This window comes from Amblyomma americanum, chromosome 1 (assembly GCF_052857255.1).
Source record: "Amblyomma americanum isolate KBUSLIRL-KWMA chromosome 1, ASM5285725v1, whole genome shotgun sequence".
Classification (NCBI taxonomy): domain Eukaryota; kingdom Metazoa; phylum Arthropoda; class Arachnida; order Ixodida; family Ixodidae; genus Amblyomma; species Amblyomma americanum.
The window spans coordinates 237,148,372-237,175,871 of record NC_135497.1 but is presented as its reverse complement, the minus strand read 5'-3'; the positions used below and the strand labels follow the sequence as shown (position 1 = coordinate 237,175,871).

At 46.3% G+C, this 27,500-nt stretch overlaps 1 protein-coding gene and 1 pseudogene across 1 annotated transcript; one reads left to right on the top strand and one right to left on the bottom strand.

Moving 5' to 3' along the window:
- Window positions 1–828: 828 nt before the first annotated feature.
- Pfdn1 (prefoldin subunit 1) lies at window positions 829–22,051 on the bottom strand. The gene is made up of 4 exons (XM_077648756.1): window positions 21,964–22,051; window positions 21,630–21,796; window positions 15,439–15,523; window positions 829–1,215 (listed from the first exon to the last, which is right to left on the bottom strand). Exons 1-4 carry the CDS (start codon window positions 21,997–21,999, stop codon window positions 1,129–1,131), a joined length of 375 nt encoding a protein of 124 aa, XP_077504882.1. The 5' UTR covers window positions 22,000–22,051; the 3' UTR covers window positions 829–1,128.
- A 2,546-nt stretch (window positions 22,052–24,597) lies between these two features.
- On the top strand, window positions 24,598–24,726 carry LOC144116709 (U2 spliceosomal RNA; annotated as a pseudogene).
- Window positions 24,727–27,500: the final 2,774 nt, after the last annotated feature.

The window sequence follows — 27,500 nt, the reverse complement described above, 5'->3', positions numbered from 1 at the left end:
TACCTGTAGAAGCACGAACCTTGCCAAATGCTTAAAGAGCCATGCCAAACATCCAGATGCTTCAGGCACTTCACCTGCAATGGCTTTTATTATTATGACAGACACTAAAAAATTGAGGGACTCTTAAGCTTTGCCTTTAAAAGCAAAACATGACCGTGTTATCGGTCCCGTTCACATCAACTACTCAAATACCTACTTCCTAACTAGCACACTCATTATTACTCATTTACTCATCAGTATAACTTGCCAAGATGCTTCACTAAGCTAAAGACGCAATGCATTCACTAGGTCCACCTTTATTCAGAACCAAAGAGCCTTCGTGGCCCATGGGCAGCGTGCCCATCTTGAAATCCAAAGGTCCTGGGTTTGACTCCCACTCAAGCCTAAATTAACACAATTTTCTTTCCAGCTCAATTTTAGCCATTCTTTGCATCCATCGAGATTTTTCACTCATGGCCAAAGACTCCAACAACGACGACGATGCCGACGCTGACCCTGACTTTTCTGCGACACAGGCCCATAACACTATCGTGCTAAAATGTAAGGATCAGGATTAACCACCTGCACGGTCACCAAGTCTGCAAAAGCATGTTACTTCCTCTAATGCACGGATTTGGTTTTTCTTCAGAACAAAGGTCCCCGGTAAAACCCATTGATCCAAGGCACCCCTGCTAAAACTGAGTGAATAATGTATGTTTGCCCCTTAGAAGTGAAAATCCCAATTAAAAACCATTCTGTTCCAAGGGTACCCCAGAGCTAAATCATTGTAGGTAGCAATCGAGCCAGGTAAAGCTGCTGGCATAAAAACCCTGAGTCAGACGAAAAACATTCAAGTTTCCAACCAAATGTTTATTAATAAAATCGAGGCTAATTCACAATGTACAAAAATTATTATTTTTAGACAGTTTACTGTAAAACAATGTAACCATGGGAAGGCTTAAACTTTCTCTAAACAGGGTGAGTCCATAAAAAGTCCTTCCCAAGTATTCACAACAAACAACCAGTCCAAGTCTCTTACGCATCGCATCTTCAGTGCCCATCCTTCGAATGATCCCAGATGTGGTGACATTTCATATCGTAGCATAAATAGTAACTGCTGCATATTAAGTACATAAACTCATGTCCATGTCAGTGCATGCTCTGCTTTTGAATAATCATTTCCCTAAGGTTGTTCTCTGACTCCTTGAGACTCTTTTCCAGATAGGCCTTGTTGTTCTGAAAAAAGCCAGAAAGAGTGGGACTTTCATTTATCCATTTTGAAGCAAACATTTCAGGACATGTCAGTGAACAAACTAAGCAACAAGAAGTACAACACAAAACAGAGACAGTGCTGAGAATATTAACAAGTACATGCTTTTCAATGCATCAAGAGTATCTGAAACATAAAAATATAAGCACAGCTGTGGACAGAATAATACAGACGGACCATGCTGTGGTAGTCAAATTCTTCTGACATGTTAACTAGAGAAAATTTATAAGTATTTGATAATCGCGCAAGTAAATGCTATTCTGTGGTGCTACTGCCAAACCATGATTTGCAGCAATTTCTGGAGCAGTTATAGAGCTCACGTGGAACACTATAGAACAGCAGAATCAGCATTTCAAAGCAGCTTGGAGCAGCTGTGCTGCATTTCTAGATGTGGCTTGCCTATCACACTGTCAATTTTGAAACGGGTAATTACAATGCGAAGAAACTGAGTTCTGGCTAACATCTAGCTGCCTCAAGGGAATTCCTTGTCTGAGGTACTTTGGAAGAATCGTTCAAGTGCCTTACACTGACTTTTACTTTGCGAATACAGCTGACAGCCACAATTCTGAGATTTGCATGTTTATTTGCAGAGCATGTGTTCTCATTAAAACAATGTTCTCAGCCAATATTCCCATGTGTCAGGGACAGCAAAACACATACCAGCACAGAGAACAGGAAGTATTTTTAAACTCATTCGTTACACATTAGGATAGAGGCCCAATAGAGTAGAACCCAGCTGTCATGTTACAGGTGCTGCACTTTTCTGGCCGCTAAGTTCTCGTGGGCCGGTTCATTTGCAGCTTCCACAGATTTCCATGCAATACAAACTCAGCTGTTACGTTGTAGTTGTGGCAGCATTCCTCCATGACATGTCAAGATTGCCACCCAGCATCTGCTTGTGCAACAAGTTCCAGAAGCCATTGTAAATTTTGACACGACTTCACAAGTATCAACTAAAGTAAGCACTACAGGGGCTGCACATGCCTCAAGACACGTTTAGCATATAAGCACGACCCAACTGCAGCACACCAGCCATGGCAGCTCCAACCTCAAATATCAAAATTAACTTATTCAAAATCCCAGTTTATAAAAACATTTTTTGAGGTCCCAAACTTTGCAACCCTAATTTGAGTGAATAATTTGAACAACTAGCACGCTGCTGACCAGACAATTCGCCGCTGGTCGTGGCCTCTATAAGACCCCCTATGTGGCCGAAGGTCACGCAGGTCCAGCACTACTGTACATCCGAATATACTCCAAGTAACTCGAATATAATGTCAGCAGTCCCAGTATTTCCCATGCAAGTTTTACCGGCGCATTCGTGAAGTGGTGCAGTAATATGCATAAAATGGCGCAGTACACAAGTTTGACTCAATCCAAACCTAAAACCAAGCATTGCACTTTTGAGCAACACTATCTTCACTGAACTCTTCGATGCTCCAGGTGCCATCATGCGGACGGCAGTGAGCTAAATTTAGGGTTATCTCTGACAGCGAGCAGTGAGGAGGTTTGCCGATCATTGCATTATATCAAAAGATCTGCTTAAATGTGCCACGCAGACGTTTTCAGGTGACCAGCACTAACGAAATTTCTTGTGTGGTTTTCCTGTTTTTATTTTCTTTAAATTCATACAAGTGAATGGGCCACTAAATTTGACTATTTCTAGCTGCCCAAAAGACTTCAATTTCCTTACCTAGGGATATTTCTATAGAAACGGTTGCACAGCAACAGGTCGTGCCAGGCGCATCCCCTCTCTAGGCCTGTCTAGAATGCCTGGCATTATAATCATTGTCCAAGACCTTCATTTTAACTCACTTGGATGAAGTTTTGGTAAGTTTTATCAGGATAGGGCAACAAATTTAGTTTAGCGAAGAATGGCATTGTTGGGACAGGAGTGGAAGCCCTGTGCCATTTGTGTGCTTGTGCATGAAGACCGCAAACTTTTCTATTTCCATCATGCAATAAAAGGGAAGAATTGGAACACTGAAGTGTGTGGTCAATATTATTCTGTCCACAACTGTACAAATGTACTATCAAAGCTATTACAGTCCCTGAACAGCATTTGATAGTGAATGGAAGAACAGTCAAGAAAGAAAAAGCTTCTGTAGCAAAAATGTGAGCAGAAGCTTGCATAGGTCTAATACAAAGATGAACTAGCTGTATAAGCAGGCACATATCTAATTGCACTCACTACCCCCCAGCCGTGTTTTTGTTAGGCATGCCCCCACACACCCCCACCAGGCTTCGCCCTAACTGCCTCAGGCCCCCCTCGAAAAAAATTTCTGGCTACGTGCCTGTGCATAAGCCTTAGTTTTAGTGCAATACAGTCGAGCCCACTTATAACGGCTATAACGAACACTTAGTTATAACGAACACTCGGTTATTACGAATGAGGGTGGATCGACCGTCCCAATATGTATTACGGCAATGGCACTGCGTCTCAGATATAACGAACAACCGCGGCTGCACCACAACTCGCATAGAGCGAAAACGAAGGCGCCTTAAACTCGACCCCACTGTCGAAAAATTCACCTTTGCCACCTGCGACGTTCCCGAACGTCCCCTCCCCCGTTCCTTCACTCTTCAGCCCATCTCCCCATTTCGAGAAAAAAAGAACAGGCGCGCTAAAAAGCAATAAAAACGGAGTACTAGAACTGCAGAACGCAGGCCTACCGCGCACTTCGGCATTGTAACTTGGTATGGCTAGATTGCCCAGATGATCAGGTGGCATGTGTTGATTCCCCAATCAGCGCTCCGCCTTGCGTGCTGCTACCGTGAGCGGGCAGCGCGCAGTTGACGCATTGCTCCTTTATACAGTTGTTACGCTCTCTGTGCACGTGGTTCGCGATGCTCTCGTCTCTGCATCTTTGAAGTTTTGCGGACAATCAGACGATTTCGTCATGAGATTGTGAGGGGTGCAAATCCACTGAGTGTGATGGCAGACTGTGCTTCGGGTCCAACATCGACTGTGAAAAGAAAAGCTGTCGACATCGCAACAAAGTAAGCTATTTTAATTGAACTTAATGAAGGAATGAAGAACTGCGACTTGGTGAAGAAATACAGTCTGTGAATGTCGACCATTTAGACAATTGCCAAAGACAAGGACAAGATTTTAAGTGCAAGCATAAACGCTGACCCGAGGACGAGAAAGCGCTTTCGAAAAGCGACCTACGTGGATGTTGAATATGCGTTACTTAAATGGTTTGTTGATGCTCGGTCCCGCAACATTCCCGTCAGTGGTCCGCTGATGCTTTCCAAGGCAAGAGACTTTGCTTCCCTATTGGACTTTCTCAATTTCAGCCCGAGCAATGGGTGGCTGCACTGGTTTAAAGCTCACGATGGAATAGTTTTCAAGACCATCGCCGGCGAAGCAGCCTCAGCGAACATTGAAGACATCGATGCATGGCTCTCTGAGAACATTCCAACCATAGCAAGCTACACTCAGCGGGATGTGTACTATCACGATGGAAAGAAATGCGAACAGCGGAAAGCGTGGCTTTACGCACAATCAGCGCAGCCTAGCGTCAGCCCACTGGCCCGAGGATTCGTGTCCAACTCCGATATGCTTGGCTGTCGCTAGGCAGATCGGCGCTTTCAGTCCGCGCCGCCGTAGCGCTAGAATCTTGTTCCGGCCGGCGCTATCGCACCTCATGTGTTTGAGCTCAGACACGACCAGCGGACGATAAGCATTGCTTGCTGGTATGCTGGAAAGTAAAATACGGCGTGCTTTAATGCGGTCACGATGATTGGGCGCATAAGCGAATAGAAGTGTTGAGTGCAAGCCAGACCATATCGGGTTCATAGATCTGTATCGAAAAAAATAAAAGCTTCAAGAAATAAGAACGATTACTGGAAGTGATGCTGCACATGCGTGTTCTATCCTACACCTTAGGAGCTGAGCTACCGGCCTGAGTTTCATCAGATTGAAAAGAACACCATGCCGCGAGTGTCTGATGCCGACAGGATTGAAATGATCGCTTTATACCGCCAAGAAATTCATCAGAGAAGAATCGCGGAGATTACCGGAAGAGCGCTTTCGACAGTCAACAGAGTTTTGAAAGCCTACAAAACTGAAGGTAGGCTCTTGGACCTTCCTCACAGTTCGCGGCCACGTTCCACAACCACGGAGGAAGACCTACTACAGTCGAACCCGGATATATCGAATACGACGGGGATCGGAAAATAGTTAGATATAGCGAAAATTCGATATACAGATATAGGCCAAAAAAGCACTCGCGATCATAAAAAATTGTGGCTTACCAATTGGAACAGCCGCGAATCACATAGCATGTGCACACAATATGAAAGCGCTTTATTTCACGGAAAAAAAATCACTAATTTTGGGCTGCTTTTTCCTCTGGGAAATGAAGTTTAAAACACTAGTTTCAATCTTCTCGAGACTGTCTAGGTGCGAGAGCCCAGTGCCTTCCATTTCGCCGCAACAGCGCCGAATCAGGCTGAACGCTGACGCCAGTTCAGTGGCTGTGCACGGACGCGTTTCTTCGAAAACACAGTTGCCCTCGTTGTCGCTGGAATCGCTGTCTTGAACACCAACTATTCCGGCCACAATGTCCTCATCAGCGAGGTCGGCTACCGCTTGAACTTTGCTGTCAGCGTTAATGAAGTCATCAACAATAACTTCGGGCGGGACGGTGCCGGAAAAATTGGACAAGTCGCGGAACGCTTCCTCCAAGCACTCATCGTCATCTAAAGCTTCCGGACATTCATCTTTGGCCACTTCAAGGCCTGCCTTGCCAAAACAGTTGGCTACTGTGGCCTGCTTCACGTCGCCCCAAGCGCCGGTAATCATCTGGATCGTGCCAAGCAGGTCAATCTTGAGATCGGTTCCCATGCGGAGGTTTATGAGGAGCCGTTGAATAAGTCGCTTCCGATAGCCTACCTTGAATGCCTTTATGATACCCTGGTCGAGGGGCTGCAGTCTCGCTGTGGTGTTCAGCGGGAGAAACTTCAATTCGATGTGCTGCAGCTTGCAAGTTGTTTGATGGGCCGAACAGTTGTCTACCAGAAGGCAAACTCGGCGGCCCGACTTGCCCAACTCAGCGTCCCAAGCCTGCAGCCATTCAACAAAAAGTTGACGTGTCATCCAGGCCTTCCTATTACAGCCGTAGCGGATGGGAAGCTGTTTACAGTTCTTGAAGCAGCGCGGTGACTTGCTCTTCCCGATCACGAATGGCCGTAGCTTGCACGAGCCGTCCATGTTGGCTGCAAGCAGCACCGACACACGCACTTTGCTCATTTTACCACCGTGGCATGTGGTTCCACGAAGAGCGAGTGTCTTATTCGGCAACATTTGCCAAAAGAGACCAGTTTCGTCTGCATTGAAGATTTCTGCAGGCGAAAACTTCTCAGTGATCTTCGGCCACTCCTCAGAAAGCCACTGCTGCATCTCCTGGCTGCTGACAGCCCCACTTTCGCCTGAAATGGCCTTTCCTACAATGCCGTGGCGGTTTTTAAACCGTTGCAGCCATCCAGTGCCACCGCAAAAGTTCTCTTCGCCAAGAGCCGTAGCAAACCATTTGGCCTTTTCGATTAAGGTCGGGCCATCCACGGGAATACTTTTCACTCGGATTTCAAGAAACCATGTGTAGAGTGCCTTCTCCACTTTGTCAAAAGCAGCAGGGCGCACACGACACACTCCCGAGCGACTTTCCTCACCTGCTTTAAGCTTGATGTCCTGCTTGTTTTTTAACAACGTACTTAAAGTACTCCGCGGAATGCCGAATGTGTCTGCCACGGAGGACTTCTTTTCTCCATTCTCGACACGCCAGATTACTTCAAGCTTTCTTGCAAAGTCCAGATTCTTCCTCTTTTTTATGTCCGTGGATGCCATAGCTCACCAGATGACTGCAATCACACACGCTACACACGGCACGTTGAAACAGAGGTACGCACAACAACACGCACGATGTGCAGATGGAGCAGTCCGAGCGAAGCCTGTTCGAGCGACAGTCAACGGGGCTGCGAAGGAACGACAAAGGGAAAAGAAAGAAGAGAGCAGGGAAAAAGATCGGCGGAATATGCCGTCGAAGGCGCTATGTTCGTTTTTTGAGCCCTCTCTGGCTCTCTCATCTCCCCTGGCCCACGAGCGACCGTGCCGACCCTTCACTCTCTCTCTCTCCCTTTTCCCAGGAAGCGTGGCTTGGAAACGTCGCCGCGTCTCCATGCCGCGCACTCTCTTCGATGAGCTCCAATGCCCTTGCCCAATGCACACGCCGGCGGTAGAGGAGGAGCGAGAGAGCTCGCGCCGGTGGGGCGCAAGAACGGGGGAAAGGCTCTGCGTCTCCGTCGCTAGGCGACGGCCGCGCATGCGCAGAGGAGGAGCCTGCTGACTGACTCTGCGGAAAAGTTTACCTCTGAGGACCGGACACGAATGTCTTTGGGAAAAGCGCACCTTCCAGGGGCGCGGCGCAGTGCGCCGTTCGATATATCGAATGTTCAACGAAAATGGAATTCGATATACTATGCAATTGTCCTATACTTTTACATAGTATTTTCAAGGGGGTAATCTGTGTGTTCGATATAGCCAATAATTCGAAATATGCGGGTTCGATATTTCCGGGTTCGACTGTAATCGTTGCAGCCGCCGTAGACAATCCTTTTTTCACAGCGGAGCAGATCAAAAACGAGCTCGGACTAAATGTGGATGTCCAAGTGGTCCGACAGCGCCTTCACGAAGCGGGCCTTCGAAGCAGGACAGCTGCAAGAAAACCTTTGCTTTCGGATCACCACAAAGCCGCCCACCAGACTACTGTCTGCACAATCGCAAAAGGATTGGACTGTGGAGGATTGGGGCCAGGTGATGTTCACAGATGAGAGCACATTTACCACAAAGTGTAACGAAAGACTGAAAGTGTGGCGTCAAGACAATCATCAGTAAGCTTTTGTATCCCCGCGTTCTGGAATTCCTATCCTGTTCATAAAAAAGTGGTCATGAATAACCCGCCGACAATTGTTATATGAGAGTGCGATTGCCGAGTGCTTAGAGGACATAATATTGCCATATGCATTTTGAGAACTGTGTCGGTTGCATGGGTGTTGCTCCTTCGTAGAAAGTTGAGCAAAAAGAATTGTGTTTGTGCATGCGCATGGACTACTTGCGAGCCAGCGGTTTGTGGTCCTGTTTTGCACCCATGACAATATATATAATTTCCAGTGTGTTCAAGTAAGCAACATGTTCAGCGGTTACCTTGGCTATTTTTCGGTTGCTGCACGCCATGAATTAACAGCTCAAGGTGCATTCTGAGCGAACTAATATAAACCATATTACAGTCACACCGCGGTCCCTGTTTTAGTGCTATGTGCCTACTTAAAAAAATATACAAGTGGGTTTAGTTACAGCAGTGATCCTGCTAAACATGTCATGCCATTTTGAAGTGCGCAGCACAAACTTTTTAAAAATTTTATGCAGCTTTGATCCTATCGCTGCTCCGTGAATGTGTGGGGAGGCATCACAGCCGATGGCTTGGGCCCCCTTATATGGATAGATCAACGGTTCACCGCCGCAGATTACTGTAATGTAATCGAGCAGGTTGTCCCGCCCTATGCTTTGGATGGATCATTCAAGGATGGGCTGTTTTATTATCAGCATGACCTTTTTCCAATTCATACTTCACGCTCCGTGGAAAGCTTGCTAGAGAACCTTACCATCCATAAACTTGCATGGCCAGCAAAAGGAGCAGACATAAATCCAATTGAAAATGTCTGGGGAATTATGAACTCAAGCTTGTCCCGGCTGCAGCTCCATAAATTGAACAGACTCCCTTTGGGCGGCTGTTCATGCCGAGTGGGACAGGCTTCGCGGCACAGAACTAGCCACAGAACTGTTGGTTTCTATACCAAAGCACATGGAATCTGTCATTCTTGCCGAAGGAGACTTTACTAAATACTAATTAATGCATATGTTTTTGTCGAGCAGCTCTGTTTCGTGATAGGTTCAAGATTTGTGCCAGCTTGAGTTTTTGTTTGAGGCATTTACATCTTTCTTAGACCAATAAATGTGCTATGGCCTGGAAGACATTTACGCTTGAGTTCTTACAAGCACACAATCATCGTGACAGCATTAAAGCACGCCGTATTTTACTTTCCAGCATAGCCACGCCTTTAAAGGAGACACGTGTGCTGGTGGAAAGCACAGTAAGCTTTGCGTGACCGTCCTTTTGTGCACAAACATGGATGGCAGTGACAGGTGGATACCATTTGTCATCGGGAAGTCTAGCAAGCCGCGGTGCTTTGGGACTTTTGTTCCAGTCCACTACAGACACAACAGAAAGGCTTGAATGACGCCCGAATTGTTCGCCGAGTGGCTGGTTGAATTTGACAGTGACATGACGAAGGAAAACAGGACTTGTGGTCCACAACTGTTGTGCGCACCACGTGCAGCCTTCCCTGGCTGCGGTGACCACACTTTTTCTGCCACCGAATGTGACGTGTAAGATTCAGCCACTGGACATGGGCATCATTCACGTGCTCAAGGTTTCTTATCGGCAGTGCACAATCCAGCGGATGCTGATTGCAACTGAGAGACCATGTGCCGACGCCCCATTTCGCATCTCTTTGTTTTACGCTGTGGGAATGCTTAAGGCCTCTTGGATTGAGCTAACTGCGGAGAGCATCACGAAATGTTTCCATAAGATGGGGTTTATGGGCCCAGGAACGACGGAGGAGGTTGTCAAACAGTCTTGCGATTCGACACCAATGGATTTGTGGCAACGCGTCGTTGACACGCAACTGGCTGTACCCGATGTTGCTTGAAACGACTTCGTGAGTGCGGACGATGACGCGGAGATAGCAGAGCCATGCACTGATGAAGCCATAGCGCGTGAAGTGCGAGCAACCAAAGGCGAAGACGTTGAGGATGATGACTTGCCGCTCGTTTCTGTGAGTGCTTCAACAGCAGTTTACATCACGTCCCTGAAACAGTTTGTTGCCATCAAGGGCCTTGGAGAGGAGCACATAGCTGCTCTGGACAGACTAGAAAACACCGTAATAGGGCATGCTTTGAAAAAGCAGACGCAGGTCACAGACTTTTTTAAGAAATAAACACTGTCTTCGATTGATTTTGGATTTTCGTCTGTATAATATGAGAAGACCACTTACTATGAACTTCAGATATAACGAATGCAATCAGCGTGACCGTCAGGTTCGTTATAAGTGGGCTCAACTGTAATAAGAATTACTACTCTTGGTTTTCATATCAGACCAATTAGTCACTGAATAAGGCAAATCAGTATTAGCCAAAAAGGAAAAAACTGGTCTATGAGTAGTTCTATCAGATTATTAAGCCACCGGTAACAGGCCAATCAGATAAGCGGACCTTATTTATTTTATTGGTCTGAAGAAAAAGCTATAGAAACTAGAAATAGAGATATTACTTTAAAAGGAAGCAATGTACTGTTGCACAAGTACATTCGCCACTCCAGGGTTCTTTTTGATGCTCAGGATGTTTAGGCAGTGAGCATGCTTTTCGAAAACGCAATTACCTTCGCCATTGTGGCTCAACTAATTTGGGTCATTTTTCACACAATTCAAAGACCACGGGCTTGCAGGAGGGCACAGAGCGCCGTCAAGTGACACACATACCATATGAAACTCTCTGCCTCGCCCGCGTTGGAGCAGCGAAGTGGCGAGGAGTGGGGAGCACTGCAGCGCGGGCGGTGCTGAGATTGTCCCGTGGTACTGCACGTGCATCATGGAGGTCACGATTTGATTGACGTCGCTTTGCACCCTCCCCCAAGTGCGCAGTTTTCGAATTGCGCTAGAAATGGCCGAAATTAGCTGAGCCACAGTGGCAAGGGTAATCGCGTTTTCGAAATTCTAAAAACTGATATGGCTATTACTAACAGCCAGCTACAAATCTCACCTAATTTCAATCGGGTGTCTATCGGTAATAGTTGAAAAGTTAACTATAAGAATTTAGTTTTACATTTTACTAGTTATCATGATTCACCTGTTTCTTTGACGTCCGCCAACTGTGTGTGTGTGTGTGTGTGTGTGTGTGTGTGTGTGTGTGTGTGTGTGTGTGTGTGTGTGTGTGTGTGTGTGTGTGTGTGTGTGTGTGTGTGTGTGTGTGTGTGTGTGTGCATACAGTAATTCCTTGTCATAACGAAATCACTTTACTCGAAATATCGCTTTATTCCAAATTTCTTCTAGTCCCGACCTGAACGCATGCATTTTAAGCCGCATTACTCGAAGCGCACGAAGAGCTTGACCTGCTCAGAGAGAAGTGGCGAGCGCATGCAGTGTCAAATTAATACCGCCAACGAATTAGTCTTATGCAGGCACAGAACAGGCCACAAAAGTACCATACCTATGACCGATGACCTGCCTAGTAACGGGTGCCAAGCGAGTGCCGAGTGCCCCCAGCTGTTTACAGCAGAGGAAACGGAATTAAGCTGCCAAATTCCATTGTGCAGCGCGCCCGAATCAGTCGCAGTCGCATCGCTGGTATCCCCCGTGATAAAATCCAAACGAAAATAAAGTTTTCGTGACACTTTACGATGCCAGAAAACCGCGGTCTCTTGGATGCCGAAAAGTGGCCAAAAGACCACGGGCAGACTTGCGCCGTAGCATTCCATGGAGTACACTCGGTGAGCAAAATATTACCGCTCTAAACAGCACTTCTGGCACTGAAACGTGCAAAAAAGCACAAAAGAAGTGCTCCTCCGATTATGAGCCCATTCACACTTGCATGTCGAGAGCGAGCCGAGCTTTTGGCAATGAACTGAGCTGCTCCCTGGCTGCCGTAGTCGTAGCTAAGCCTAATCGTTTCACATTGGCCAAAGCAAACGAAACTCTCGAAAGCGGGCAAACAACGCCATTCCCGAGAGTTTTCATTTCAAATGAGAAGGCGACCCACAGGTAGCGCTTGCAAGCGTGAACAATGGTGTTGTCGAGCTGCTGCCTGGTCACAAGCGACTGCTGGTTACACGCCCTTTGCCGTGTTCGACGCGAGGAGCTAAGTTAACAAATCGGGAAGACGACTTTTGGAAAGCTGGTCTAGAAATTTGCTTGCCGCTCGAATAATCGGCCTGCATCGCAACAAAATATCGCCCCTAGCTACGTTGCACTTTTGACGGTGCAAATAGACCGATAACTTGCCGAAAACATGAAAAATCCGAGCGTTGCCAGCAGCGATCGAGTCGGGCTGTCAACATGGCGTATCGATTTTCTCGAGCCGGTCATGCTCGATTCGCGCCATCCGACTAGACAATGAGTCTAAGTGCGTGGTAGGATCATTGACTTTTGTTCCTAGACATCTGTAAACAGTGCGGATGCGATGCTGCGCGAACACCGATACTCGAATCGTAGAATTAGCAAAGTCGTCAACAACAGTGCGCCGAAAAACTCTGGCTGAAAAACTCTCGTTTTGCAAACTTCACAGCTCCACACCTCGGGGAAAAAATTGCCCAGTAATCATGCAAAGCCCCTACCGCTGAACCGTTCAGTTTTCACGATCGCGCTGCATACCCACAATGAGCAGCTAATCATTTTTTGAGCACAACACAACCTCAGACTCGAGCCATGGCATTTCCTTGACCACCCTTCCCCCCACCCCCCCAAAAAGCGGCCACTGCGTTTGAAATATTCCAAAATACTCCCATAAAAGCAGCCACTGCCTTCGCGATTCGAAATACCCCAAAGGTTGAATGCATGGGCGGCGACCGCGGCCTCGTGCAATGCTTGCTCAGATTAGGGTCAGAGCAGGGGTTGCACGCGCCCGGTAAGAACTTGAAACAGCCAAAGCTCACAGCCTTTTTTGCACCTGAATAATGTTTTGCTTCACTGAATACATTGTATTCTGACTTCCTCGCAATTGCGGCGCAATTAAAATTAGTCTGCTTTAGATTTTCTCGGGTGGTCGCTTATATCGAATAACCGCTTATAACGAATTTTTTCTCCGTCCTGCTGACTTCGTTATAACGAGGGATTACTGTAAATCCTGAAACCCACTACAGTGGCAAAGTGGTTATGGCGCTGGGCTGCTGACACAAAAGACACGGGTTCGATCGCGGCCGCGGCGGTCAAATTCAGATGGAGGAGAAATTCTAGAGGCTCGTGTACTGTGCAATGTTAGTGCTCGTTAAAGCACTCTGGTGGCTGAAATTTCCGGAGCCCTAAACTAGGCATCCCTCATAGCGTGAGTCGCTTTGGAACGTTAAACCACCATAAACTAAACTAAACAATTTGCATGTGAAAGTTGTTTTGACACTTATTAGTTGGCAACAAAAAATTTCCCAATTCCCTGATATGCCTCAAAAATGAATCGAACATGCAGAGCTTATTCAACATTCTGTAAACCCAACTGAACATTCGATTAGGACGAGTCTGAGTACAAAATAGCTAGATACAGCCCTTTTTGAAAGAGTATATTTCAATTATAGTAAAAAAGGCACACATGATATAAATGTATAGATTACATAAAGCTCTGAAATTTAACATGGTCTTCCCTGGCTATGCCCACCTAGAATACAAGTCAACAAACTGTTAACTTGCAGCCTCAGATTATTTCTTGGCCATGTAAGGCAAATGGACAACTTTGTGGAAAAGTTTAGGCCTCCCAAATGAAGGCACCATACTTCCAATGCCCCGTTAGCACATCTCTTTAATAACAACACCAGGAAAATTCCTCATAGCCCTATTAAAAAAAATATAGTACATTATAGGTCCCAGATTGAATGTCTGCGAACTGTTCTTTAACATGTAGCAGTGGAGTGAACTCTAGCACAGATCCCCTGAAACGCTTCAGGACGCAGCCAGTAGCTGAAGCCAGAGCCTGTACGTGGCACAGCTACCTGCTAACTTTCCAAAAATGGCATTTACAATGTGATAGCTACAATTTAGGACGTAATTCTGACAAAAAAAAAAAACTTCTTTAGGTGCAGAAAGTCTTAATTTTCAACTGTTCACACCAAAAAATACTACTGTATTTTACTACTATAATACTGGACACTAATCAGCAAAACTGCCCCACCTTGGCAAATTCCTCCAGACACCAAGAACATTGTTCCCAGTTTCAGTTGTTGATCACTTGGGCCCCACTCTGCCACCTGCTAACCGTCCTGATTAGCACAGTTAGTACAGCAACCGCTCCAGAGAGGCAGTATGCTCAAGTATGTGCACTGATCAGGATGAATTTTTCATCTACTCCTAAGACATTGAGAATCCTGTATAGCCTTCCTTTGTAGTTACATGACTGCACTTAGGGCAATGCTAATGAGTAATTAGTCTCTTGATAACTACTGCTTTTTGTGTCTTGTGCCAGCACGTATGCTATGTAAGCACAAATGAAAACTTATCAGTTTTAATTAGGTGACAGTACTGTGTTGTTTACTACTACCTTTTGTGAAGTGCTTGCATTCCTAAAAGCTGTTAGGGCAGTCGCGATGGCTCAGTGGTTATGGTGATCGGCTGCTGACCCGAAAGATATGGGTTTGATCCCGACCGCCACATTCTCATTTCAATGGATGCGAAATGCTACAGGCCTGAGTACCGTGCAATGTCAGCGCACGTCAAGAGACCACAGGTGGACAAAATTATCCCGACCCTCCATTACAGCGTCTCTTATAGCCCAAGTAGCTTTGGGACATTTAACCCCACAAACCATAAACCTAAAAGCTGTTAGTGCTGTGTACGCTCGTAACAGAACACTCGTGGTGGTACTGGTGCTGTAATGTTACTTCACAGTTCCGCTGATGCTGGTGCATGCTGTGGAGTGCAAACATTTAGAACATACTGTAGCGCTAGAACTACACTGACACTTTTTAACATTTGGGATATGCAAAGAAAAAATATTTTTATGCCACCCATGTAGCAGATGGCAACAGAATGTCTGACAATGCAGTTATCAATAAACTAACACTTCATAATTTTTGTACTATACTTCTCTAAGGATAATAATCCAAAAAATTTACCAGATTTCTACTACAATCTTCAACATTTAGACATGAAACAAACACGCCATCAGTTCTCTCTTATAACTTCCATTGCGCTATCTAAAGCATAAAGTGTAAGAACTCAGATTACACGTCTCCATTTTGCAAAATTATCTGCAAATATTACTTTATGCAAGTTGTGTTTTCCTCACAAAAGCTAAAGACAAGCAAAACCCTCCTGCATCTCTCATTAAGAGAGCAACTATGCTGGTATCAAGTTAGCTTGCTTCAACCTACCTCAAGACTCTTGATCTTTTCATCGCAGGTCTTCATCTTCACATCTAAAGAGCTCATGATATCATCAAAATCTGCTGCCACGAACCTGCAATAATGAATGGGGTAATAAAAACAATGTTGCCATATTTACTGCAAGCACAAGGTCAATACAACTTGAAGTATTGTTGTATGGTCCTCTGTAAGACAAAATGTTTTGTTCCCTCAACATCTCCAGAAAACAAGATTCCAATAAACACTTGCAAGCTTTGTTCACCACTTATTTCTTAACAAATAAAAAAAGGGCACAGCTCTTCACTGTGCTGAAGCCTACTAATTCAGAAAAGCAATGTGCTGGGATTTCCCACAGAGAAAGTGTGCCTTTTTTTTTTTCTCTTTCCATTTCACCCCTTCATTAATCCCTTTAACATAGCATGGTCCAGATGTGCGCCCATTGGAAGACTGATACTACGCCTTTCCTCTTAAGTTATACACCCTACACATAGTTACCCACACACACAGAGCACCCATGAGGCATTTCGATGCATCTGACGACATCTTATGACCACATGACGCACCCACTAACAACAAAGATTACACAAGGCACAAGCTGCTTGCCACAGGGTGGTCACTTGATCATGGAAAAGAACTACGCATGGCCAACGGGAACCATATTTTGCACAGTGCTGCAGAGAGGACAGTTCCTTAAGTTATATCTAAACAAAGGCTTCCACACCTGGCAGCAGTATGGTACAGCATCTTGGCACACACATACAAAACTACTGTTACGTGCAGCAACACAGCGCCATGAAACTGCATCTGAGGAGCTGTCATCCATAAGTCAGCACCATAAGAGGTGGCTTAATCACACTCACGGCCATTCACACTCATGTCTACTAGCCCTCACAGCCACCCACACTCGCAACAACTCACTCACACTCCCTGACACTCACATCCACTCACACCACAACCATTCACTCTCATGTCCACTCATTGCTTCCTTGTTTACTGACAAAGGAGGGGATTAAAGATTTACTGCTGCGCCCAACTGTGCTCATGGCTCCCCTGGCGTAGCCTGGGTTGCACAGATGTGGTGGTGAGACGCCAGGGGTCTGTCGGGCTCTTTGGCCAATTTTAGCAGTTTCGATGATCAAAGGAAGTGGTCACTTATCATGAATGCATCTTCCATGCCCTGAACCAATGTTACGCACGTGTGCTTCCGCACTTGCTGCTGAGACGATGAGTGCCTGTTCAGCGTCAGCTAAGATGCTTAGCCAAGTTTTTGAACGGTGTCCATAGGCGTGTGTAGGGTTCTCCATTACGGGGAGCCAAGTTTCAGCGCAGCGCACCCCTCCACCCCCAGCCTCCCGTCACCGAGGCCCGTACGGTCAAAACGGAGTGCAAAGATGAGGAATGATTATAAACATTTATTTCAATGTGATGGAATTGTAAAATATACAAAATATTATTGAGCAGTAGTTTTTACTTTTATCTGCTGCACTGGCAGAAGAAGGCAGTCCCTGCACCACTTAGGTATCAATGTAAAAACGCGCTTCCAAAGGAATTTTCATTCTCTCTAAATCGCAGAAAATATGACACATCTGTCTTTTGTTAACTGCAAAAAAGAACCTGAAAAGATCGCCTCAATGTGACCCGGCAAGTAAACAGTTTTTCGAACACAACGTCATGGGTCCTCAGCCCCCAGTTATCAAAAAAACCCGCATGGCCATAACACTGCACTCTAAACAATGGTGGAACAGGTCCGTCAGAGTAAAGGTATGGTGCAGACTTGGCACCCTCTTAGATGATTTGCAGGGGCGGCCCTGTGTCCCGTCCAACAAAAACATTATGGCAAGAGGAGAGCTCTACGATGCAAACACCCGGGAAGAGAAAAAGAACCTACTGCAGTACTCGAGGTCCCACCATACGCTAATGACTGCTGAGAAGCGGACAGTTGTTTCAGCAGCGGGCATTGGAACTCAGCGTATATGAGCCCGAGCCGTGTAGGAGGCATGACAAGAGACACATACCTTTCTAGCAGTAGCAATACGAAATTCGATCAAAGGATTTGACATAACTAATAGCGGCTAACTGCCCCTGCAAAGGGCCTGCGCCCATGCCAACAGTGAACTAGTAAGGTGAACAGCAACGAAAGGTTGCCATTCCTGCACCAGCGGAATCCTCTGCCTCGGTCGTCCAAAGACATCAGCATTATGCTTTATGCTGCCTTCGAGCGCCTTTGGCAGTGAATATTTTCTGCCCTCAGCTGTCAACATGAAAATAGCTAAGCGGATACCGTAGTCTCGAAACACATGCGACAAACTTCGCTGTCACATCCACCCGCCACTCACGTCCACTCACAACCACTCATCACTCATGTCCACTTACCATTCATCTCTACCCACACTCACATCTACTCATACTCACATCCACTCACTCACACTCATGACCAGTTACTCTCACATCCACTCACGTCCACTCACACTCACAGATGCGAGTGTGACTGAGGCTATATGAGTGCACTCATGAGCGAGTGTGCCGAACTATGTTGTCGTCACCCTAGCTGGCATGAGGCACATGTGCATAGAGACACCTTAGCAGCTAAACAATGGACAAGCTCAAATTCCGAATGCAATCGCAGAAAATGCGAGATGGAAGGCTAAGAACACATTGTGGAATGGCAGCACAAAAGACTAAACATGAAGTAGACATAGAGCATGCACTGTCTTGTGTCTACTGTCATGGCAGTGCAAAAGTCGTGCTGTGGTCTTTTGAGCAGCTGTTCCAAATGTTTTACCAAGTCGCCTGGTTTTCAATTATATTGAGCCAAGAGTGCATTTCTGTATTAATAGTGTTTACAGATATCCTTGAGAGTATAGAGAATTGGCAAGTGTTTTAGACTCTTGAGCATACATTAATACCAAAAATGAAGCAGAACAACAAAAACCTGGTACGAAACTATTCTGGGTCCATTTCTGAGAAGTCTGTGAACATACAGATCACAGAACAGGCACTTGCTTTCATCTAACTATCATTGCAGCATGCCATGCTAAGTGCTCAGGGAAAAACTAATTTTTACTAATTTTTTGCTCAACTACGCTACGTGTACTCCCACTGAGCAAATTTTTGCTGTCCTTTCTGCAAAAAAAGGAGTGCACTAAAAACCGCACCTCGTCTCACACAGTGCAACGCTTACATTGTACAGGGGCGATGGAAAGAAACAAGAACAGAGCGGAGCCGAGGCACTCCACTATTCGTATTTCTTTTCATCACCTTTTTGCTTCGGTGGTAGTAAAAAAACGCTAGAGTTGTCTGTGATGAATTCTAGTACCACTCGAACGTCTTTCTTACCAACCAGGTAAAAGTGCGATCAAAAGAAATTCGAACAGCGAAGCACGTAGGCGCCGCGTTGTTCCGAGTTTCTTTCCATCGCGATAGTACATGCTTAATTGCATGGTATGCTGCACTACTATTAGAGCACTATATTAAACAAACAGATTTTAAAAACGAACCACATTAACTGTGCGAGAACCATGGCAGCGTCACAAGCCTGCAAAACCAAGCTTGTGATGCTAGCATCTGTGTCCATTAACTAATGTGGTAACAGTACAGGAAAATATTTAAAGCAGACTGCTTAGAGGAAAACTCATGAGGTGCAAAACACATGCTGCCAGCTGACAATGAGATGTTGAATTTTAAGGCACAAGGTATTTCTTTACACAAGGTGAGGTCAGAGACCCTTTTTCAAAGATTTTCACCCCAGAGAAGCCAGGCAACACCAGGGGAACGCTTGTACCCATTGTATCACCGGTGGGTACCCGGCAGCACTGTGGATTGAACCCCGCACCTCCCGCATGCGAGGCAGAAGCTGAAACCACCAGGCAACTGCTGCAGTCCACATGCTAGCAGTTAGTGCCCCCTGCCTTTCACACCTTTCAAGTGAGGCTCCCCTCATCGGTCAGCTTGCGAGGCATAATGGAATGAGTGTTCAGAGTTTGAATGAATAATACATTCTGAGCATGCTAGCAGCGCTGGCCCACTAGCAAAGTGGCACATCTGGTAGTGGTATCATGGTGGCACCAATGTGCTGCACATATAGGATTGCCACCTGTTGCCAAATGAGAAAGCTTAACTTTTATGCTGCATCCTCCTCCAGTATGGCACCATTAAATGGTGGCAAAGCATATCATGTAAAAATTGTAAAAACAAAGTCTCAGTTAAACTAAACTCTGTTGAATATAAACTTCGCCTTGCACTATATTGGAAGAGCATCAACGTAAAGAAATCATCATGAAAAGGCACTGCTGGATGAAACTAGTGTGCCCTATTATGATAAAAAATTGAGGCCATGCAAAAAGCATGAAGCCAAGATACAAATATGCTGCCAGGGTATCAAGTCTGCATCTCTTTTCCTGACCTCATTTGCCCTCATCACGGTAATTTTACAGCGCTGACCAAGTGGCCACTGAGCGTTTTTTGGAACACATTTCTCAAACACTGGGCTTGATTTCTCATGGAACAAATACCATTTCGATCACCCTTGTTCACCTTAGCGAGGTCACAGGTCGACAATCTACAGTCTGGTTAAACTGGATGGATGGAAGGTAGGAGCGTCCCTTTTGAAACGGGGCAGTGGTTGTTGCCACTATGATCAGTTTTTTTCCTTTATTTTTGTTTACTCTGCTGTAAGTTGTTAATACAATTCGTCATTTCCTTAAAAAAAAAAAAGTCTTCCTACCCTTTACAACTTATGTCACCTCTCTGCTTTTGTGCCACCAATCCTCCAATCGCTTTTGGCTAATTTCCACCGCAGATTTATTTACATGACTATTGTTATCTCTAAACCCTAAGGGCTCAGGAAGAGTGACTGTGCCTGCATCGACATCGGGATGGATACCATCGCATTTTAGGATGAGGTATTCTATTGTTTCTTCAGATTTACCACACACAGCACATGTGTCATCTTCTTCGTTAAATTTTTTTCTGTAGCTGCATGTTCTAAGACACCCTGACCTAGCTTCAAAGAGGAGGGCACTGCCTCTTGAGTTATCTATCATAAAACGTTTCCTTCCTGATCTGCCTTTTCCAGCATCGATATAGTTCTACACTATGCTTCTTTTCCATTAAATCTATCCAATTTTTACCTTCGACATTTTTAGCCTGTCGTTTAATGCTCTTTCTTCTGGCAAACTTACTGGCCAGCTTTCTAGTTCGTTTCCGCCACTGTGTGTCAAAGCTCTTTCTGTACAGGTATTTAAATACCTTAGCTGCCCACCTGTTATCATCAAATTTCCTCAGGCGTTCTTCGTATAGTACTTTACTCTGAGCTTCCCGTGCTTTGAACGTTGCCCAGCCCATATCCCCGTTTTGCCTCGTTTGTGGTTTTCCCGTGGGCACCTAGTGCTAATCTTCCGACAGTTCTCTGATTTACTTCTAATCGCGACTGAACTGCAGCCCTTAAGCATAGAACCGCATTCCCGAAAGTAAGCCCCGGCACAATTATTCCTCTCTAAATACCTCTGAGGACTTCATACCTGTTGTACCCCCACAATGCCCTATGTTTTATTATCCCTGCATCTCTTCGCCCTTTTGCTATGAGAGACTGTTCGTGCTTTTCCGTGTACATATGCCCGTTGTTTACCCATACCCCGAGATATTTGTATTCGGCCACTCGGGGTATTTCATGGCCTTGTATTGTAAGCTCCTGATCAGTTGTGCCGTTGAAAACCATCACACCTGACTTAGTTGCGCTAAAACTGAAACCTAGACTGTCTCCTTCGTCTTCGGCAAATCACCAAAGTTTGCAAATCTTCAAAAAGCGCTGGGGTGCCCTCTTTCGGCTACATCGCGCGGGAATCAGACTGTGCCAGTATAGGATTCCAGTATAATTGCCAATATAATTTCTTGCGGCAAGTCTGACTCTGGTCTCTTTTCAAATTAGCAAAGCTGCCCTCTTTTAGTGCAGCGATGACATTTCAGCTGCGCCCTACCCGCCACAATGGTGCTCACAGTGCGGCGGCAGTGTTCAGCAAGGCGTGGTGCACCAATTTTCATCTGGTGCACCAAACATTTTTCCGCATTACCACCAAAGTTTGTGCATATCTGCAGTGGCAAGCTGGCACAATTGAATAGCGCGCACGGTCCGTACACACACTGCACATAAAAACACAGTCTCGCGAGCTGTTTCAAAATGCAGATATGAAGGGCACACCTACATTCTTCCGACAGACTGATACATTTTTGTGCCGGATGGAGCCTCAGAGAGCACTTCGCCTGTGCAATACGCGTGCCTCACCGCCTTCCTGAGGCTTTCGATCTGCATGTCGGCTATCCGTAGACGCCTCGTTGTGTCGATCATTTTGATCTGGAGCTCTTGGAAAGCCTGCAAATGACACATGGTTCCGGCACATTCAATACAGGCAAGATATCACGAGAAACAACCTGTGTTTTATTGAGCTCAGTCACTTCCTGCTAGAATGTTGAGGTGTCAAGTGATCTCATGCCAAAAGAATGGGGAAAATATTAGGAAAAATGGCTTTACTTTCCTACCTTTTTCAGCTCCATGTCAACCGGAGTGGCGGCCATTTCGCTAATGCAGCTAGCGATGCGCTTCTGCGGACTGGTCGAGCGCAGTAGAGTGGGGGATAACTGCGTCGTCTGCTACGGCAAATGTCTTTTAACGGAGCCACCGGAGCGTGCCGGAGCGTGGTCAAGGGACGAATATTTCATTTTTGTTCATAAAAAGTGCGTTGATAGAAGGCGGCGGTAGAGAAGACGGGCCATCTGCTTGGCGCTTCGCAGTTGTATAGATACACCGATGTAAAATCGTACATTTGCTTGTAACGTTTCTAAAACGTTACAATGAACGTTGTAATGCTTACCTAACTTCGAAAACTTAAATAAATGTAACTTTAAAATGGCAGAGTACCCTTGCGAAAGCATGCAGGCCCAAAAATTATGAAGGTACACAATTTCATCAATACTTTGCAAGGACCAACAACGAGGGCGACACTTCAGTACTACATTTCTCCAGAGGGGTCAGCGACCCCCACTCCCCACACCGCCCCCAACTGCTTGCACTCAGGTCAGATTTCTGACAAAAGCTTCAATTTTAGGAAATTATTAAAGCGAAGCACAGTGGGGGAGGTGACTAATGGTGAATTCCAATTGCAGGCCCGGAGCGGTCTGCACGCTCTGTGACAGAGCGCCTGAATCCGGCGCAGAGCGCGCGACCTGAAATTGCGGTTGGAGTACACTTGCTCTGGCTAGAGCATGCATGGCAGATCATGTAGGGCGCCGCTATCGCCGCTGAATAAGAACGTCACGCAAACTTCCGGTCGGATCCGCCGATTTCGGCGGAGCAGTCCCGACTGCTCCACGGAGCAATCTCGGCTCGGCAACCGCTCCCTGTCTACGATTGGAAGACTCGATCCGTGCCTCAGATCTGCGTTTGGAATACAGTTGCTCCGAAAAGAGCAGGAAACGTTGCTCCAGAAGCGCTCCAACTCTGCGATTGGAAGTCACCATAAGCCAAACATGTCCCAGCAGAAGTCGTTGATCGACTGAGCCTTGTTCATGAGCATGATTAGCGGAATTTCCACGAACTGTGCCCAAACTTTTCTAATGCAGTCGATTACTCCTCGTGTGTACATCCGTATGAAGCTGCCCATTTCAATTTAAGTTTCATATCCATCAACAGATGCACTTTTGAACAGTGAAATATACAAATTATGAACAAAAAGTAAGTAAAATTGAAAACATGTTTAAATAAAACATGCAATGAATAAACAAATAAAACAAACTCGAAGTCTTCCCCCCCTCCCCCCGCTCAAAAGAAAGTTCCGAAGCCCCTGACTATGGGACAAACTCGTGAATGAGTAATAGGGGCAAAGTTTTTATTTTTTAAAGTATGGGGTTGTGCATGCGGCAGGCACAGTCGAGATTTACTGCAAGGTGCTGCTAGTTGATGAGCATCTTTACTCTAAGAACAGTGGGAAAAGTTCTGAGACACAATGCTTGCAATATATTTCCAATGTTGTTTTGTAGTTTTGCTTTAAACATTAAAGTAAAATTTAGTACACAATATTAGAACAATGTTTAGTCTATGATGCAGCATGCTACGGTTTTTGTTAACTATAAAAATTAAAATAACGTTCTAATGTAACATGCAACATTACTGCAACTATAACAATTTTATAAGATCATTTTAATGTTCGGTGCTACCTGCGACACTGTTCGCGCCACACACAAAAGCTGAAGTCCCCGAATTCGAACCGGACCGCGGCGGCAGCGCTTCGAGGGAGGCGAAACGGAAAAGGGCGCCCGTGTGCTGTGAGATGATCGGATGAGAACCGGCGTATTCAGCATGGTATGGCCGATGTTAGAGCACGTTAAGATCCCCAGGTGGTCGAAATTATTCCGGAGTCCTCCACTCCACTACGGTACTTCTTTCTACCTTTCTTCTTTCACTCCCTCCTTTATCCCTTCCTTTACGGAGCGGTTCCGGTGTCCACCGAGATATGTGAAACAGTTACTGCGTCATTTCCTTTCCTCAAAACCAATTTTCTTTTTTTTTTCGTTACTCCTGCGCGTTGTTCGCTCACAACGTCAGTAATCCTAGCAGTAAATTCCTCGTACAGATCCTTCAGGAGCTGCCGAAGTAGCTCATTGGTTATGGCACTCGGCTGCTGACCCGCAAGACTCAGGTTGGATTCCGGCCGCGGCGGCCGAATTTCAATGGGGGCAACATTCTAGAGGCCCGTGTACTGTGCGATGTCAATGCACGTTAAGAACCCCAGGTGGTCGAAATTTCCGTAGCCATTCACTAAAGCGTCCCTCGTAGCCTGGCTCGCTTTGGGACATTAAACACCCATAAACCATTCCTCGTCTTTGCGCTCCATTTTGACCGTAGGGGCATAGGTGACAGGAGGGGGCGACTGTACCTCACCTGCATGCATTGCGGCTGGTTTCGCTCTTAATTCGAAAGCCCTGTCATGAATGCTCGCCAGTGAAAGGCTTGTCGGCTGTGGCCGGTTGCTGTGTTTGGTTGCTCTTCTGAAGTGGTACACGCCCACGTGGGGGGATTGACCAGAATTGGGGGATTCGTGGCCGCTATTGATGGCAGCTTCTTCACCTCTCACGTTCAACAGTGCCCTTCTGTGTTCTCTATCACTGCCCGATTTAATATCTGCAGCTGGTCCATGGACCTAAGATATTAAACTTATTTTTGGAATATGACGGAGTGCTTGGCTTGAAGCACTCTGGCACGGGTCGGCCCGGTATTGCACTGCCTCCGGGATCGACCCAGGGCATATTAGCGCGGAACATTTTTTTTCTTTCACTCTTTGCTTTTTTTGGCGGTAAAATTCAGCGCGAACGGACGAAGGACACGAAGGAAGAAAAAGGGACAAAACAGCGCTTGTTTTGCCAAAATGAACTACATCCACTCGCGCAACTCACCATTCTTCTGCAACTCTTTGCTCTACTATCCTTTACCCCTCCTACTTTCAGCACGCGGCCGCGAGCGTGGCTCGGTTTGAGCCAGTAGACAGGCCCGTGCTCTTTCCTTTTCCTTCTTCCTCTCAGAAGCATGCCTTTTAATGCGTCAGCATTAGAAGTGTCTGTGTAAGCGGAAATGGCTACCCCCGCCAGTTTTAACGCATGACGCGCGGCATGTAACGCGGTGTGAACCTTGTGACGTCATCACAACCTGCCTGCTGTGGCAGGTGGTTACCTGCCCATCGCATTGTGCGCAAAATGTCCACCATGGCAGTTGGTGGTTAAATTAATCATTGGTCGCGAAAGATTGCTCGGGAAGAGCAACCTATTCACAAGCCTAACCGGCGGCTGTGTTTGAAACAGCGACCTGCCGGGGCAGTGGCGCATTGCTTAACCGCTGCACCACTGCGCTAGAAGTGGTGGAGACTCCCAGCGATTTATGAATGCAAAGCAGAGAATGACCAATTCCGCACATATGGGGCGATAGCAACAGGAAATGCTAACGCATTCAATCGATCCATCAAGGATCTCCTAAGAGTGTTTTTGTTGCTTCGCAGCACTCAGTACAGTCTGCGTCACTCTTGTGTAAAGCGCTCGGGCAGTGCACTTCCCTGAAAACAAATCCAGATCTTGTCGCAGCATTAGGGTCCAGAGGCAACGCCTGCGCGGAAGTAGTGCCAGATAGACCCGCAAATTCGACACGAGCACTTTGCCCAGAAATCAGGGGCTGCTCTCTAATTTCAGTTTTGGCCACCAGGTACGCAGTGCTCGAGCACTCTATATACACAAGGGTGGCGCGGACTGTACTTCGTCCTGAAAGGCACTAACAAAGGTTTGACGTCTGAGAGCACATACCGACTGGCAATTAAGTTAACTAGCCTGCTACAAAAAAGCAAGTATACACAGAAAAAAAATGTTCCTACTTAGCGCCCTTCCGGAATAGGCAATAAACCTTTCCAGAGGCGCAACCATTGCTGGTACAGATGCAGGGGGTCGGAACCTGAGTGGCTACAACGACAAGAAGAGGTACGACAGCAAGTGAACACCATCACATGGGTCAGAGAACAAACGCAAAATAAGACTGGACATTTGTACGCATCAGGAGGGAGACAAAGCTTGGAAGCGCCTTAGAACATGTTGGCATAGGCATCAGTGCATGTTATCTATGTCGTGAAGAGTAGGAGCATAGAATCACTATAATGCCCTATTGGGGTCTAATCGGGCATAGGGTGCCTCGATGGGCCAGCGCTGCTTTCAGGGTGAAAACACCGTTCTCGGCGGGGGCATGTTGGGTCCCAGTCTCCCGTTCAGCTGCATTGAGCGCAATGTGGCGGCGCGCCGTTTCGAAGAGAAAACTGCAGCCGCCGAGGTGGATTTCAGGAATTGTGGTGTTCTACTGAGACAGAGTGGTACCAGAGGCTTTTTGAACAGTAAATCAGAGGTAGTTACTCTAAAATATACTATCTTTCGCAGCTAATCTGCCGAGAAAGTCGGCGCCTAGGGAACAGTCGGTGCGCTCATGCGTGTTGGTTCTCGTGTGTAGTGTTAATTCTGCGCTGTGTTTCTTCATAATAGCATTCTTACAACTTGCGTAGCATATTCTACTTCAATCTCTTGACCCGGATACTCTACATTTGAATTACTTTTCCAACAATCAGGATTACTTATTTCGAGCCATGAAATCAATGCGGAAAGGTGCGTTTTATGGCTGCTAATTTAAATAATTATGAGGATGCAAAGACAAGTTGTGCATTATACCTCCGTCCCCAGCAGAAATTACTCTGGAAAACAAGCGTTTCGCATGCCTTAACTCTCATACTTTGGGGTTAACTGTTTGTCGGTCAATCTGGATTGACCTGCGATTCGCAATTTTTTCGGCGTGCGCTGTTACGAGCAAAGCCAAATAGCCGGTGCACTTTAATAGCGTGTGCATGCAGAACACCCGGGAACATAAGAGTCCCTCATAGCTTGGTCTCTGACTGCTGCATCACACACACTACGAGCTCACTTGAAGCAAAGGGGCGTGGCCCGTTTTCGCCTTGCTTTTGCAAGTTTTGTGCGTTCTCCGCCGCCTTTCGTCTTCCGATTAGAGGCGCTTCGTTGTCGTTACGCGCCGCGGTCTTAATTTTCTTCTCCCTATTACAGCCGCCTCGATACACATCGCACGTTCTGCCCCACGCTGTCAGAAGTAGCATGTTTTTTTTTTTCCACCAGACAAGAAGCGATTGCACTAGGCCAATGCCAAGAAAGCCAAGAACGTAGGCCAAGAAAGCTGAAAGGCGAGTGTTAAAACCTGCCTGGCTACTTCAAAATTTGCCGAGTGGCTTCTTCACAATCTGATCACAAAGGCTTAATTTTCTCATTAAGGCAGCCGTATTATTTAGGCGCTCGCGAATGGGTGAAGCTCTCGTCGCAGTGTTTTGTTCAGTTTATTCTTTAACTTAATGCCACGAAGGCATTATTACCCCTCCCCTCTCTCTACTTCTTTGCGCCAGCTCACTACGAATATCATGGCGCCAAACCTATCTTCTGTGCGTCAGTAAGCCAAGAAGCCGTGGCCGCCTGACGCGAACGAAAGGCGGATTTTT

Excerpts from the sequence above, each read along its gene's own strand:
- Pfdn1 (XM_077648756.1), bottom strand. The coding sequence starts at position 21,999 with ATGGCCGCCACTCCGGTTGACATGGAGCTGAAAAAG. Across the intron at positions 21,797-21,963 it reads TTGACATGGAGCTGAAAAAG|GCTTTCCAAGAGCTCCAGAT; the intron begins GTAGGAAAGTAA and ends TGTCATTTGCAG. Across the intron at positions 1,216-15,438 it reads AAAAGATCAAGAGTCTTGAG|AACAACAAGGCCTATCTGGA; the intron begins GTAGGTTGAAGC and ends GGCTTTTTTCAG.